Below are 15,830 nucleotides of genomic sequence, written 5' to 3'. Positions count from 1 at the left end.
CCTACAAAATCTAGCTTTTATTGTTTGTAGTCGAATGGTGTCATATAGCCTGGTGGTGTCTAGCTAGCGAATGTAGCTAGAGGTAACAGGATGCAACCGTGGAGACAATAACATGGGCACTATCATGTTTAGTCAGGGAGAGAGGACAGTGAAATTTGTCACAGTGGCATCGAGTGTGGATGGTCCAGGCTAGCCAGCTATATTTTAGGTAGCATAGCGCCGTCAACAGCCCTCGTTCTCTAGCCTGATTTACTCTTATCTGAGCTGATTTGCATGTGAAGAAAAGCGCTCAATCCGATCTATCTGATCTCGTGGTCAACGGAGGGGTATAGAGGCATGCTAGAATACTTATTCTGAGTGGTATTTTCAGCAAAAATAATTAAAAGACATGTTTTGGGGACCCCAAAGACTTATATTAAATTGTTGAAAATCTGCATAATAGAACCACTTTAACTTGCTTCTTGTGCCTCTCCCCCTCTCTCCATCTTGTGTTGGGAACAAGGTGTCTACTCTACTCAGTTCATTAGTGATGAGACATCAATAGCTCATTTGAAATTACACCAAATATGAAAAGAATTTGACCATAAAAGTCAAAATTTGGTGGCTAAAGACATTCTAATGCCACTATTCCATCACAGATCTTAATTATGGGGGATTTTCCTGTCTCATTGTGCTGCGTCCTTAAACTTGATTCAGATAATGTAGGCTACTGCATGGTTGCTGAAACACCCACTTCACACTGCTAATAGGGGATGAGCTGCATTGTTGTTACTGTAGCGCATGTCTGAGCTTCCTAACGTTGGCTGCGCCAGCTAGCAAGCATGATGCACAGTTCAGTAGTTAGCTAGACTAGCAAGATAACTAAATGTTGGTCAGTGCCCGCTGCGCTCATTAGCTGGCTGGCTAGCTAATATAACGTGCCTGCTAACTTAGCTCTACGAGATTACGAGATTGACAGTGTTGCGTTAACATACTAACTTATCAGAGTTAACTAGCTGCATCAGTTTTGGACACATTTGTGCAGAGGTGTTCATGATATCACTATTTGTGTAGGGCTACTCCGGATTGACTCTATTCAGCTGTCTTCTAGGTGCACAGAGAGGAGCGGAGGAGGGGCTGTTTACAGACGGGACCAGCGTGTGTGCGCAAGGGAGAGAGGGACAGAGAGGCTGAGCGCACATCAACGTGCTGTGCGCAGTTCTACAACGAAATACGAGCAACATTTTACTGTGACTGTACACTAGGACCAACGTGACGAATAAAGAATCTGATCTGAGCTGATTTTACCTATTTTAAATACAAAAAAAGGCGTGAGGCGGAGACTAAACAAATGGGCGGTCAAGGTGCATATTCTCTCCATCACTCATACACATTTGACCTACATTAAGTACCGAACGTTGTGAAATTCATATACCGGACCGTTTTGAACAAATAAAGTATCGAAAAAGTACAGAATTTCGGTATACCGTGCAACACTAGCGTATACAGAACAGTCCCAGTTTAGCTACGTGTAACCAGATTGGAATTATGTGTATTTTCTTTTGTTTAAAAATTCACCAAATCCTGTTTAATGTTTTTATATTCAATGTGTTTCTGGTAGCTTATGTGAACCAAATTTCGAAATACTTGTACTGTCGCTTTAAGAGCTGCTGTTCTTTTTGATGTCAAAGCTGCTCCGCTCTCAGTCCGCGCCTTGCTAACTGAGAGCAGGTATGTTTTATTATCTCAGTCATAGCTTAATATTTATTCTATAGATAGTTGTTCTATAGTTGTCGATGATGAAAACATAATACTTGACAATTAGACAGTTTATGTTGTTAGTTTTGATATTCTAAACATGCAGCTCATGTGTCAACTGGATATACAATGTAAATTCAATTTCTGTTTGAAAGTTTCATTGTATATATGTTTCCTAGTGCTAGCTACAGAGTTATTCATGTGTCTGTTAAGAGGGGATTGACGATCAGGGAAAAGACCGCATCTCAAAGTCTGTTGTCATTGTTCATTTTTACAGCTGCAGAGACACAACTGACGTCCAATCAACCTACATTAAAAGAGAGAGCAACCAGTAGCTGTTGGTGGTTCAGGCCCTTCCTTCACCCAACACAACATACCGAACACAACGCAGAGATCATACAGAGGCTAACGGATGTGCATAAGACAGACACAACTTTTACATACGGTTGCCGTTAAAGTGACTGAGGCTGCGAAGTGGTTCTGGTTCTCAATGGGGCGGAATTTGTGGTTGCGGTTCAGTCACGGCCGGTACTCACCAGTTCCCTCTCTCCGAAAGGCTCACAGAAGGTGACCGCTCTGCCATGCATCAGAGCCCCGCACTGCTCACCCAGGACACAGTTACTACACTCAGTCCTGAGAGAGAGATGGAGAGAGAGAGAGAAAGAGAGCGAAAGAGAGAGAGAGAGAGAGAGGAGAGAGAGAGAGAAATAATGGTTGGGTTAAAGTCTAAAGGACTATTAATATGAAAGGACTGTCATTTAAGCCCATGGTGTGACTTGAGAGCCCTGGGCTGACCTACCAGATGGTGGCATCCAGCTCCCCCTGCAGGCTGGAGTCAAAGTCGTCACGCAGCACTGCATGGTTTCCATGAATCTCCGCTACACACACATACACACATACACACAGCTGAACAGCTGAAGACGGTTTATATTTAACATTGACATTGGAAAGCCATGTTAAAGAGGCATTAGGACATTAGGCATCTTAGCTTGCAAGGAACTCACCAAGACTGGGCCTCAAAGGGGAGTCTGTGGGAGCTGAAACAGAGAGAGAATACCACATGGACACACACACACACACACACACACACACACACACACACACACACACACACACACACACACACACACACACACATCAGTCACCTTGTAGCATTGAGCATTGTTGTCATTGTTTGAGTGTGTGTATGTTGCTTTGAGTGTGTGTATGTATGTGTGTGTGTGTGCGCTTATGCTTGTGTCTTTGTAACTGCATGGATAAGAGCACTTTAGTGAAGTCAGTAGATACAGTAGATACTCTGAAGGGAAGGGTGTGCCACGATGAACGCATCTCTGCCCATGTGCCACCCTCCTCCCCAGAGGCCCCGCCTCTTCATCCGTGGCTCCGGCACCATCGGATTTAGCTACCACTACAGAGACCCAGCTACGGTCATGCCAACGTTCGCGGTCAGTCAAGCGACAGGCTGTATTACGTTTGACGTTCTAGTCAGCGCTGCTTGACTACGGCTGCGTTCCGAATCACACACTTTCATACTATAAAGTATGCCAAAAAAGTATGTAGTATGTCCCAATACATAGTATGCTACATGCAGTATGGCAAAAATACCAGGATGTCCTTCTACATCCGGTCGTATTTTGCAGTATGCAAACCAGCAGATTTTTCTGGCTATTCTGACCCACAATCCATTGCATTGTGGGCAAATTTCAAGGCGCAACGTTATGACAAAGTGGTATGCGTACCGCGTGCAAAGTACATACTTCCCAGGGGCAGCTGTAGTATATACTGTTAGTAAAAAGTAGAAGTACGCGATTCAGAGCGCATCCTTCTTCTACAGCGAACCGCTCTGACGCGCAAACAGCGTTGACCCCGCGTAGCTGGGTTGCCTCCTGCCTCTTCCGCTGAGCCCTGCTCCGGGAGGCTGGCTGAGGATAATCTGTCCCCTTGTGCCCCCCCCCCCCCCCCCCCCCCCCTCCCGGAGGATAATATGTCCCCTTGCCCCCGCCCCCCACCCACCCTCCGGAGCCGCCGCCTGCCCTCCCAGATAACACAACTCCTCGCTCGCAGGCGCTTTCGTTTTTTAAACTCCCCCTCAAATGACGAAGGATCTGAGATTAAAATCTGCTCCAGGAGGGTTTGGGTGAAGGGCGAGGGAGAGATTCCTTAAAAACCCCTGATAAACGATGGGACCCAAATCAAGAAACGGGCTGGTTAAATTGAGAGGGAGGATTAGGAGAACGGCTTTCCCTGCTAATAGCCTCTTAAGAGACTTCACTTCCTTCTGGTTCCTCATGCTGGAGTCTAATGCCTTCCTGGCCCTTTGTAACTGGATCTGCTATACATAAGGGAGGGGGGGGTGTTGCCAAGTTTTGGGCTTAAAGAAAATAAGTCTATTAGTGTTGCCATCTGACAGAGAGAGAAAGAGAAAGAGGGAGAGAGAGGGAGAGTGAGATGAAGGGAGAGAGAGGGAGAAGAAGAAAGAGAGAGGGAGTGAGGGAGATAGAGTAAGAAAGAGGGAAAGAGACAGGGAGGGAGAGAGGAAGAGGGAGAGAGAGAAAGAGAGGTTACGGTGACTGGGGCTGCGTTGGGTGGGTCCTGAATGTACATCTCTGAGGCTGGAATTTGGAGTCTGTGATGAAGCCCTATTAAAATCAGATCAAAGGGCCTTGCACTCCAAACCTAATCCTCCAAATGGCAGCTGATTCAGAACATGTTTGGAGGGATCTATCAAGCCCAGCCCTGGCTTGCTCACTGCCTCTCTCTCACACACACACACACACACACACACACACACACACACACACACACACACACACACACACACACACACACACACACACACACACAAATACACACACACACACACACACACACACATACACACACACACGCGCACACTGACTGGTCCTATCTATGCTTTCATCCACCATCACCTCTCCAAGGCAGATGCTCTCTCTCTCTCTCTCTCTCTCTCTCTCTCTGGGTGTGCGGGGATGGAGGGCAGTGGAGAAACTAAGAGTAAGCTTTGGCAAACACAAAGAGCACAGGGCAGAAGTCATCTCATCCCCTCTTCTCTCCGTGTCGTAGCTCTATAATCTCCTCTCTCGCTCTCTCTCCATCCGGCGTATCTAACATTTCTCCCAATCTCTCGCCCTCTCTCTCTCCCTCTGACTCACTCACCACAGTGTGTGTGTGCATGAGTATGCGAGCCGCGTATTTGAAGGTGAGCATCCCTCCGCCTAATTGGCCGTTTACTGACTCGCCGGGAAACAGGATGTTGTTGTTTCCCTGAGTGTTTGCTGCGTCTGTAGCCACTACAAAGAGACGCCTCTCCAAAGTCAGATTACCAACACTTCAATCCACTCATCCCCCGGCGGAGAAGTGGAGGAGAGGAGAAGAGGCCTTTCTGCGTTTTCAATAGCCGTCATTATCATAATCACCAGTGAGGCAAAGAGAGAGACCAGCAAGGCACCATAACGCCATCCTGATTGGCTAGCTGTGTTTGCCATCTAAGGTGTATTTTTGTTAATCTGTTTGTGTTTGCTTGTGACTAGGCATCTTTTCTACATAATTCATATGAGGACAGTGTGTGGTGTCTGAGTGCATGCAAAGAAAGACTGTTTGGAACACAATGGCTGACTGTCTCCTGTCGGGCTCACACTACAGGATTATCAAAATCCTAACCGATCTCGAAATCGGGTTGTGCATGTATCACACACGAGGAGAATCTTAACAGATGTTCTTCTGGCTCGAATACGCACACACTACAAGATTGGAAAATAATGGCTCATCACATGCTACAGTGTTTTATCTGGCCCAAGGGAGCAATGAACCATTGCCTCGCTTGAATAGTGATGTAATAATTTAAACAGCCTATTAAACATGTTTGATATTATTCGAGCTGATTGGGAGGTGTAAAGTAGGATCTCTAACTCTCTCACATTACAAAATAATCTGAACCAAACATCCAATCGACCAATGTTCCAGACCATTGCCTCAGCCAACACCAACATTGGATTGGTGTGCCATGTTTGTCGATGACTGCCAGCGTCGGTTGGATGGATTCTCAGTTGACTTTTGAACTTCCAAAAACAATTGCCAGATTTGGAACATTGGCGTGTTGAGAGTTGGTTGGCGTTGGTCCAGGCAATGTGCAGGCACCCTCAGGCCATGAATATCTTTACTGATGAAAAATCTCAGCTCAGAAATAGACGTTACCAGACCCGATGTAAGCTGGGATTTCCAGGTAGTACACGGATATGGACACGCCCACTTTTGGTGGTATGATGCTCTCGAGCTGGGAGATTAGCTAGGTTAACTAACCTAGCCTCGCGTCACCAGTCTCTCCTCGGGGAGGAGAGCCTGGTATCTATTTACTTCACTGCCTTAAGCCCGCCCCATCATCCGGCTCGAGCCTGTAGAACCCGCCTCCAACATCCGCTTCCTTTATTTTTCCTTAACCGGTAGTTCTCCTCACATCTTCTTTTACAATTTTTGTCGTGTTATGCCTGGTGATGTCATCGCGAATGTTATCTACTCAAAACTTCACCATGCGCAGCCTACAGTAAAAACAGTACAACAACTGTTGTCTTCCGGTCCAGACTGGATGATTATGGGATGCGTCCTCGCGCTTCCGCTCTAGACCGGCGAAACAACACCGAACGAGAAAGGCCCCAGACTACTACTGAAGAGGGAGGACATGGAAAATGGTTTCCAAAGTTTTGCATTAACAGAGGGGCATAGAAGAATTAGTCTATACCTTCCATATGTATTATACATGTAATCATGAATGTATTCAGTTGATACAGTAACAGACTATACAGCACAGCATGGTTTACCCTTTGTATTAATCATTTCAGGATTCCACGTAAAGGATCCACTGCACCAAGACTATGCTCCCTCTATACTCCTGCATCGCCAGAGGTCAGACAAGGGGGCGGAGAAGATAAGGCGGTACTACAATGCCAGAAAAAGAGAGACGGAGCAGCTGAAACAGAGTGGCAAAAGGAAGTGCCTCTCCATGCCTGAACATCTCTCCCCTCATAATGACCATACATACGCTGCCCCACGCAGCCAGGAGAGAGAAGCCCCACCCAGCCAGGAGAGAGAGGTCCCACCCAGCCAGGAGAGAGAGGTCCCACGCAGCCAGGAGAGAGAGGTCCCACCCAGTCAGGAGAGAGAGGTCCCACCCAGCCAGGAGAGAGAGGTCCAACCCAGCCAGGAGAGAGAGGTCCCACCCAGCCAGGACAGAGAGGTCTAACTCAGCCAGGACAGAGAGGTCCAGCCCAGCCAGGACAGAGAGGTCCCACCCAGTCAGGAGAGAGAGGTCCCACCCAGCCAGGAGAGAGAGGTCCCACCCAGCCAGGACAGAGAGGTCCAGCCCAGCCAGGAGAGAGAGGTCCCACCCAGCCAGGAGAGAGAGGTCCCACCCAGTCAGGACAGAGAGGTCCCACCCAGCCAGGAGAGAGAGGTCCCACCCAGTCAGGAGAGAGAGGTCCCACGCAGCCAGGAGAGAGAGGTCCCACCCAGCCCGGACAGAGAGGTCCAACCCAGCCAGGGCAGAGGGGTCCAACCCAGCCAGGAGAGAGAGGTCCCACCCAGCCAGGACAGAGAGGTCCAGCCCAGCCAGGACAGAGAGGTCCAACTCAGCCAGGACAGAGAGGTCCAGCCCAGCCAGGACAGAGAGGTCCAGCCCAGCCAGGACAGAGAGGTCCAACCCAGCCAGGACAGAGAGGTCCAGCTCAGCCAGGACAGAGAGGTCCAACCCAGCCAGGACAGAGAGGTCCAGCCCAGCCAGGACAGAGAGGTCCAACTCAGCCAGGACAGAGAGGTCCAGCCCAGCCAGGACAGAGAGGTCCAGCCCATCCAGGACAGAGAGGACAACTCAGCCAGGAGAGATGGCTGCCAGGAGGGCCGTGCTGGCCATCTGTAGCCGAGTAAATTCATATTCGTATGAAAATTAATGTCAGGTTAGTGCACTCTGCTGGACTGAAGAAGTAGCCTATTTCACCGTCTCCTAGTTAGCTAGTTTATGTATCTACTGTAGGTGGACAGATTCAGATTGACAGATTCACTTTTATGTTGTATCTTTAAAATATTCACAAAGCAAAAATCTTAGGTCCTGCCCCCTCGAACTGCAGCAGCATAGCTGCACATTCAGAACTGTGCTGGGTAACGTTACTGTCATCGGCACTTTAGGGGCTAAGGAGATGCTAACATTAAACTGGATCCTATATAAACAAAGTGGGGAGACTAAGTAGCTGGCTGTATAAATATCTTAATATCTCTAGACATAAAAAGTCATAGATGGACATTACTTGGAGACTCGATGAGGTACAAGTAAATGTCTGGATATGACACGTCTGGCCACTGAGTGGGATCATTAATCCATTCGGACGCGGAGCGGCTAAAAGGACACTGGCCACCAATTCCGTTTATTTAAATAGCGGCATTTGTCAGTAGCCTCCAAACTACTACTATAGCTGTCTGACATGTTATTTGAAAAGTTACCAAGATCGATCCGATTTGCCGCTATTCAATTTAGCACTAAAGCCCCGTCATACGGCTACGCTCAACCAAAAAGGGGTGGTAACCTCCCCCCACAGTGTTGGTTGCCATGACGCTGCCATGAACGTTCCCAGATGATTGTCAAGGTCTATAGTAAAAGTTGGATCTGTAAACCCCTCACATTACAATAATCCGAGCCGGACATCCGTACCGACCAACATTCCAGACTAGATTTCTCCTCTGATTGTCAGGAGGGGTGAATTGGCGATAAATCAACCCAAAAATGTAAGGTGCCTGCACACTGCCACAACCAACAAGACCAATGTTGGATTGGTGTGCCATGTTTGTTGGTGACTGCTAGTGTCAGTTGGATGGATTTTCAGTTGAGTTTCAAACTTCCAACATTCCAACAACAACTGTCAACTTCAGAACGTTGGTGTGTTGAGAGTTGATGAATATCTTTACTGATTACAAATCCCAGCTCGGAAAAAGTTCAGACGAGGGACCGGGCAAAGACCGCCGGTTCCCCGTCGGCCTCCATCACCGCAACGTCCTCCTCACTGGGACGGTCGGTAGCCCTCGGCGGAGGTGATTATTATAGGTTGGGAGAAAGAGGTTGACGTGGTGAGGTGAGGCTAGAATGCGCTGGGTGTGGGAGGGGAGGGTAACAGTAGGAGAGAGGGAGTTGTGGATGAGGAGAGAGTTCTGGAACAGGGGGAGGGAGAGAGAGAGAGGTCTCAAGGTTCCAGGGGTATGAGGGATGGTTGGCTGGCTGGCTGGGTGGTGTTGTGGGGGGGGGGGGGGGGGGGGGTGACGGGGTGGGTGGGAGGGAGGGCTTGCGGAGGCCACTCGCCCTCCCAGTGATCAGGCGTCCCTCGGGGAGCGGCGGCCTGTCTGAGTTATACCCGCCCTGTAGCCATCCATCTGGGGCGCCCGGCACTCGGCCGAGCTCATAAACGTGGGATTTATGCCCCCGCTGGAAATTAAAGGCACTGGGGAGCAGAGCTGCTGCGGCCGTCCTGCCAGGAGATAGGGGCTGATGAACTGCCGTCAGCAGCAGGCACACCCCTCCCTCCCCCTGTCCACCCACAGAGAGCAACACTCCTCCAGCCGGCTCTGCCCCCCACCCCCACCCTCTGGGTTCCACAAGTACCCTTGTTGAGAAGAGCAGTAGCCCATGAGAAGTCCTGCCTGTCTGTTTGTCTGTTTGTCTGCCTGTCTGTCTGTCTGCCTGTCTGTATGTCTGTCTGTCTCCCTGCCTGTCTGTCTGTCTGTCTGTCTGTCTGTCTGTCTGTCTGTCTGTCTGTCTGTCTGTCTGCCTGCCAGTCTGTTTGCCAGTCTGTCTGTCCATCAGTCATGAACTCTTGTTAACCTGCCTTGTAAGTGCAAAGGACATGAGTAGAATGTAGGAATCTCTCTCTCGCTCTCTCTTCTGCTTAGTAGGGAAAGTTGGAGAGAGGGAGGGAGGGGGAGAGAGAGGGTTAGAGGGAGAGAGAGAGAGAGGGGGGTAAAAGCAGTACAGCAGAAAGCAGCTCTGGGAACACAGGTGTGTGTGTGTGCGTGTGAGGCCAAGCTTTCCCCAGGCAGCCAGACAGATCCTCTTACAAACATGACTGACATGCACACATTTCCCCCTGAGCTTACTGTATGTCTGAGTGGGCTTTTTAAGGGCAACTGCATGGAAACTTAAATACAAACACCTGGAGAAAAGTGAATGTCACTGTTACGGAAGTCAATGCTTCCGTAATAAATGAACAGGTTTTCTGCTCTCCTCTCACATCAGCCCCTCCTCTACCCCTCCTCCCCTCCCCTCCCCTCCCCTCCCCTCCCCTCCCCTCCCCTCCCCTCTCCTTTTCTCTCCTCTCCTCTCCTCTCCTACACTTCCATGACAGTTCCCTCTAATGTCCTCCTCCCTTCTCTCCCTCTCCCCAGCCCTCAGGTCTGTGCTCCTATCCTGGCTCTGCTCGCCTCTAATCTGCCTGTTTGTTCTTAAAGGCCCCAGTGTGCCCGATCAACCCAGATTTCCCCTCTTTGAGCAGTACGTTCTTAGCCCTCTCCCTCCTCCTCCTCCTCCCCTCTCTCTCTCTCTCTCTCTCTCCCTCTCTCTCTCTCTCCATCCCTCTCTCCCCACTGTGGATCATAACACTGCTTTTCATTTATCCGGCTCCTCAAAACCACGACTTAGCACATGAAGCTTGGGCCCCTGCTAGCTTTCGTTCCTCTCTTGAATACTAATGTAGCTACATTTGAGACTTCCTTCCTTCCAGAGCACTCCAGCTCTCTGTGGCGCTCCACAGGGCAGGAGCACGGGCCAGCGTTGTTTACCCCCCGGCCAGCTGAGAGCTTTCTGCAGACCTCTGGCTCACCCTCTCACTCCGGCTGATTGGAACCAGAGACAACGGCTGGTTCCAACGTAGGCCAAGATTTTCAAACGTTTAAGCTGCGAATGAAACTCTACGACGGGTTCCGAGCACAGGTCTGTCACGAACAGGCCGGCGAGCACGTGACTCTCCCCAGTTTTGATGTATCGTGGCGCATCGGATGCTCCACGCTTGTTACTTGTTGTTAGTCACAGCTGCCGTTCTTCAGAAGCTGGGAGTGTTGTTTGTCTGTCATGAGGGCCGGGTGCCAAGAGAGATGGAGGGAGTTTGAAAGAGAGATGGAGGGAGGGAGATAGATGGAGGGAGGGAGATAGATGGAGGGAGGGAAAGAGATGGAGGGAGGGTTGAGAGAGATAGAGGGAGGGTTGAGAGAGAGATGGAGGGAGGGAGAGAGATGGAGGGAGGGAGAGAGATGGAGGGAGTGAGAGAGATGGAGGGAGGGAGAGTGATAGAGTGTGCGTGAGAAAGATGGAGGGAGGGAGAGAGATGGAGGGAGTGAAAGAGAGGGAGGGAGTGTGTGAGAGAGATGGAGGGAGTGAAAGAGAGTGATGGAGTGTGTGTGAGAGAGGTGGAGAGAGTGAGAGTGATGGAGTGTGTGTGAGAGAGATGGAGGGAGTGAGAGTGATGGAGTGTGTGTGAGAGAGATGGAGGGAGTGAGAGAGATGGAGGGAGGGAGAGAGATGGAGGGAGTGAGAGATGGAGGGAGGGAGAGAGAGAGATGGAGGGAGGGAGAGTTATGGGGGGTGTGTGAGAAAGATGGAGGCAGTGTGAGATGGAGCGAGTGTGTGAGAGACGACAGTGGAACAGAACAAAGGAACGGCAACGGGTCTCTCTCTCAATGCTCTGCTCTTTCCCTCCTCTGACTCCTCTCTCCTTCCCTGTTGCTCCAGGCGTTTTCCAGTCTCATTTGTAATTCAGATTCCTTTCCTTGACAGCGTTCTATACCGCGGAGAGTGTGACATATCCCTGGCCATCCAGGAATTAGCCCGTAACGAGCTCGGCCACTCCGCTCTCGCCCCCCCCTCCTCCTTCTTTATGGCATTTGATCTCGCCCGCAATTTATGACCTTCAACTTTCTCGTTAACACCCTACCTCCATCCCTCCATCCGTCTACCTCTCCTTCACCGGAGAGAGCTCTCATTACTGACACTGGCAATTTACTGCCCTGTGCTCCTTCTGTTCTCTTCCCCTTGCCCCTCTCCTCCCCCTCTCTCTCTCCCTCTATCTCTCTCTCCCTCTATCTCTCTCTTCCTCTCTGTCACTTCAGTCCGCTCCATCTCAACCCCTCTCTGTCTCTCCCTTCCCCCTTTTGCTGCTACTGGTGTCTCACTGCCTGTCTTTCTATCTATCTATCTATCTATCTATCTATCTATCTATCTATCTATCTATCTATCTATCTATCTATCTATCTATCTATCTATCTATCTATCTATCTATCTATCTATCTATCTATCTATCTATCTATCTATCTATCTATCTATCTATCTATCTATCTATCTATCTACCTACCTACCTATCTATCTATCTATCCCAGTCTCTCTCTCTCTCTATCTCTCTCTCTCTCTTCTCCATCCCCTCCCTCTGAAAACCTTTACTGGAGAAACTTTTGAACTTTTGGCAGACTAAAGGCTACATGTCTTCAGTGTGGCACTGAGCCACAGAGCTGAGCTGTCTGGGGCCTTGACTGAGTCTGAATGGAAGGTCTAACGACCTGCAGCATGAGCCAAAACACTCAGAGGTGAAAAACAATTTTATGATGAGATTTTAACAAGAAAACAACCATTCACCCTCCCCTAAAAAAAGAAGAAGTTTATGTTAGCTGTTTCTCTCTGCTAGTGCCAGGGTGATCCGTTTGCGGTACTTGAAGAGGAAGCTGGTTCTTAAATAAGCAATTATTAACACCCCAAATCCATGCTGGGAACGCACTATCAATATGTACTTAGAGCTGTCACAGAACCTGGGTATAAGTCCTAACAGGAGTGAACTGGAAGACCGGAGAAAAATAGCTTAAATTAAGCTGGAAATATGGGACACCCAAACATCCCTGACTCCGCAGCGGGTGCTCGCGTCATGATTAGTCAGCTCTAGTCATGAGCTGCTTTGGCTATTGTGGTTATCCATGTTTTAATGGTGTGTGTGTGTGTGTGTGTGTGTGTGTGTGTGTGTGTGTGTGTGTGTGTGTGTGTGTGTGTGTGTGTGTATGTGTGTGTGTGTGTGTGTGTGTGTGTGTGCGGGTGTGTGTGTGTGTGTGCGTATGTGCATGTGTGTGCATGTTTGTGTGTGTGTGAGTGTGTGTGTGTGTGTGTGTGTGTATGTGCGTATGTGTATGTGTGTGCGGGCGCATGTGTGTGTGCGTATGTGCATGTGTGTGCATGTTTGTGTGTGTGTGTGTGTGTGTGTATGTGCGTATGTGCATGTGTGTGCATGTTTGTGTGTGTGTGTGTGTGTGTGTGTGTGTGTGTGTGTGTGTGTATGTGCGTATGTGCATGTGTGTGCATGTTTGTGTGCGTGTGTGTGTGCTCTGCTGCTCACCTCCCTGCTCACAGAGCTGCTGGGCCAGAGCGTCCTTGAAGATGATCTGTCCTCGATGTGTGGCCGTAGCCCTGAGAGAGGGAGAGAGAGAGAGAGAGAGAGAGAGAGAGAGAGAGAGAGAGAGAAACATTAAAAAACTGCAGCAGGGAAAGAGCAATTTGGCTGCCTAATATGAGGTTTCGTTAAGTGCAGATGGCCTCTTCTTCTTCTTTTTCTTCTTCTTCTTCTCTCCCCCCATGGGCTATATATCCGGGTACACCTCCAGGAGCCATGTCACCATTTCATCATCCACAACCGTCAGGCCACGCATTCCGTTGGGTGTCCGATATATCGGACAGTCCTGGATGACGTGGTCTGCGGTTTGTTCCTCGGCGCTGTGAACGCTGTTTCAAGACTGTAAACAACGACTGTAAACAACGACACATTGAGAATTTTTTTTTTTTTTTCCAATCAATTAAGACAGCTGGACATTCAAAATGGAAGTACCAGGTGGAACCAACAACGACAGAAGGAGCGACAGAGGAGCAATATAAAATGTAGTAGTAGGAGTAAGACAGTTCACAGGAACAGACAGGGTGAGAAAAGGGATGATGCATGTTTCCATTGTGGTCAATATGGTCACTGGATTAATCAGTGTCACAGTTACCACAAGCTGAAAGAAAGGGAGAATCCTCAGACTTGGGGTCCAGCACAGCCGGTTGGAGTTTCACTGATCAACCCACAAGGTAGATTATGACTAGCCAGGGAACAGATAGACCCTCTAGGTCATGGGTTCCCAAACTCCATCAATGTGGGCCTCCCCTCTGAAAACAGTGAAACACGCGCGCCCCCCCCAACCCCCCAAATGTGTCCATTTTGCAAGGCAGCGTTAGCTACAGTAGCCCATAACGTTACACAGCTAAGTTAGCTCGGTGGCACCTGTTGCTAGTTAACGTTATGACGCTTTTGCACAATACATTCATGCCTGAGGGGGGAGGCTCTCTCTGCACTATCCACAATTTAGTATACAGCTCTCCCATTATTTATTTTGATTTTCGGAAATTAAAATCACGTTTCATTCATAAAAAACAGAAAATTTATTTGGGGCCCCCCAGGGCAGGCCCGCCTCACAGTTTGGGATGACTGCTCTAGGTGATACACAGGACAACACAGATGCAGTTGAGGACGTCAGGCTTGTACATGATGGTAGGAAAGTCGTTGATGTTTGTCAATACCTTAATCTGCATACAATACCGTCTGACACAACACCTTGGGATCAGTGGCAGCTACCACTGAAGCTATATTAGGTTCTGTAGACTTAGTAGCACTGCGCACGCTGTTTGTCCATGTACCGCATGCTGTGTCTGCTCTTCTTTCACAGGCGAAAACCTCACACCTGCACCCAGCAAGGTTGCTGCATTATCTGAATGTACTATTGACCATGTCTAATGTTACACTTCAAAGGTGAACTTTTCTTAACCCTGCAACCCTGCTTCCTACTCCAGATGACGGAGAGCCACATGACTGTGTCACCATAGTGGAAGAAGTCAGTAAGCCATGCTCAGACCTCACTGATATTCCTCTAGCAAACCCTGACTTTTAACTTTTTGTAGATAGATCAGCCCAGCGATCAGAGACAGGCCAGCCACTTGTTGCATATGCAGTCACAACAATAGATGGAGTTTTAGAATCAGCAAAACTCCCACAACACCTTTCAGCGCAAGCAGCTGAGTTGTTGATGTCCTAGGAAAATTCCTATCTTCTTAATAGCCTACAGTAGCAGAGGGAGGTTGAGCGGAAAATAACAGGCCAGTATGCCATTACCTGGCATAATCAATTTGTTGGCAATTCATTTTGACAGTTGACAGTTTGACAGTTTGAACAGTTGATGTTGCACAGTAAATGCAGTAGCCTACATTCCGTTCATGACTAGTTGCTATCGAAATCAGGACTGGCTAAACTAGTTAAATACTAGCCTACACCGTTGTGACGTTAACTGTTTTTAGCCACGTTAATATTATGGAAGCTGCTTTCGTGAGCTAACTGGCTATCGAAACAATTAGGCTGTAGACTACTTCAAATGTCGCATAGTAAAATTCTGATGTCCTTGGTAGAGTAACCTGCCTAGCCTACTGTAACTAACAAATACACTTTCCTCTCCGTTTGCTTTAAATGGCTGGTGCACATTTACGATAATGTAGGCTACCTAAATAAATAAATAATAAGGTGAACAGTAGCCTAGTAATAATAGGCTATAATATATTGTTATCACAGCAGCGCAGATAGAGATTACAATTAGAGCTTGGATTCCAGATTATTTTGAGAGCAGGGAATGTGCACCGGACTTGGACAATGGGGATAGAAATGTACTAAGTAGGCAACTGGGGGCAAGAATAAATAACAACAGCAGACGACTGTTTGAAAAATCAAGACATCTATTTGAATACCCTAAATTTACAGTTGCTCTTGCGTGCAGACAGGGCTGCGATAAAGACGGCATGGATAGCTCCTAGGGGAGCGCAACTGCTCATTAATTCTATCTCTTAGCCTCTTCATGTCTGCTTTGCCTCTAAAGTCTGGATACTGCTGGCGCATACTCTCTACGATGAAGTCTCTCAGGGTCTGTGGTAAGCCATGCTTTCCACATGAACCATTCCAGTTCATTTCCATCTCCCAGTCCTGGTAAATCGCAGGGGG

At 48.6% G+C, this 15,830-nt stretch overlaps 1 protein-coding gene across 1 annotated transcript in view; it reads right to left on the bottom strand.

Annotated features, from left to right (window-relative positions):
• Positions 1 to 15,830, bottom strand: part of reln (reelin) — a 169,282-nt gene that overhangs the window by 57,833 nt on the left and 95,619 nt on the right. Inside the window, exons 4-7 of the mRNA XM_084452891.1 lie at positions 13,155 to 13,225; positions 2,742 to 2,774; positions 2,537 to 2,615; positions 2,274 to 2,370 (exon numbers count right to left, since the gene is read on the bottom strand). Of these exons, the coding sequence (XP_084309017.1) occupies positions 2,274 to 2,370; positions 2,537 to 2,615; positions 2,742 to 2,774; positions 13,155 to 13,225 (280 nt within the window). The remainder of the gene's footprint in view (positions 1 to 2,273; positions 2,371 to 2,536; positions 2,616 to 2,741; positions 2,775 to 13,154; positions 13,226 to 15,830) is intronic.

The sequence above is a fragment of the Borostomias antarcticus genome, assembly GCF_949987555.1.
Source record: "Borostomias antarcticus genome assembly, chromosome: 18".
Classification (NCBI taxonomy): domain Eukaryota; kingdom Metazoa; phylum Chordata; class Actinopteri; order Stomiiformes; family Stomiidae; genus Borostomias; species Borostomias antarcticus.
This window is presented reverse-complemented; position numbering and strand designations above follow the sequence as displayed.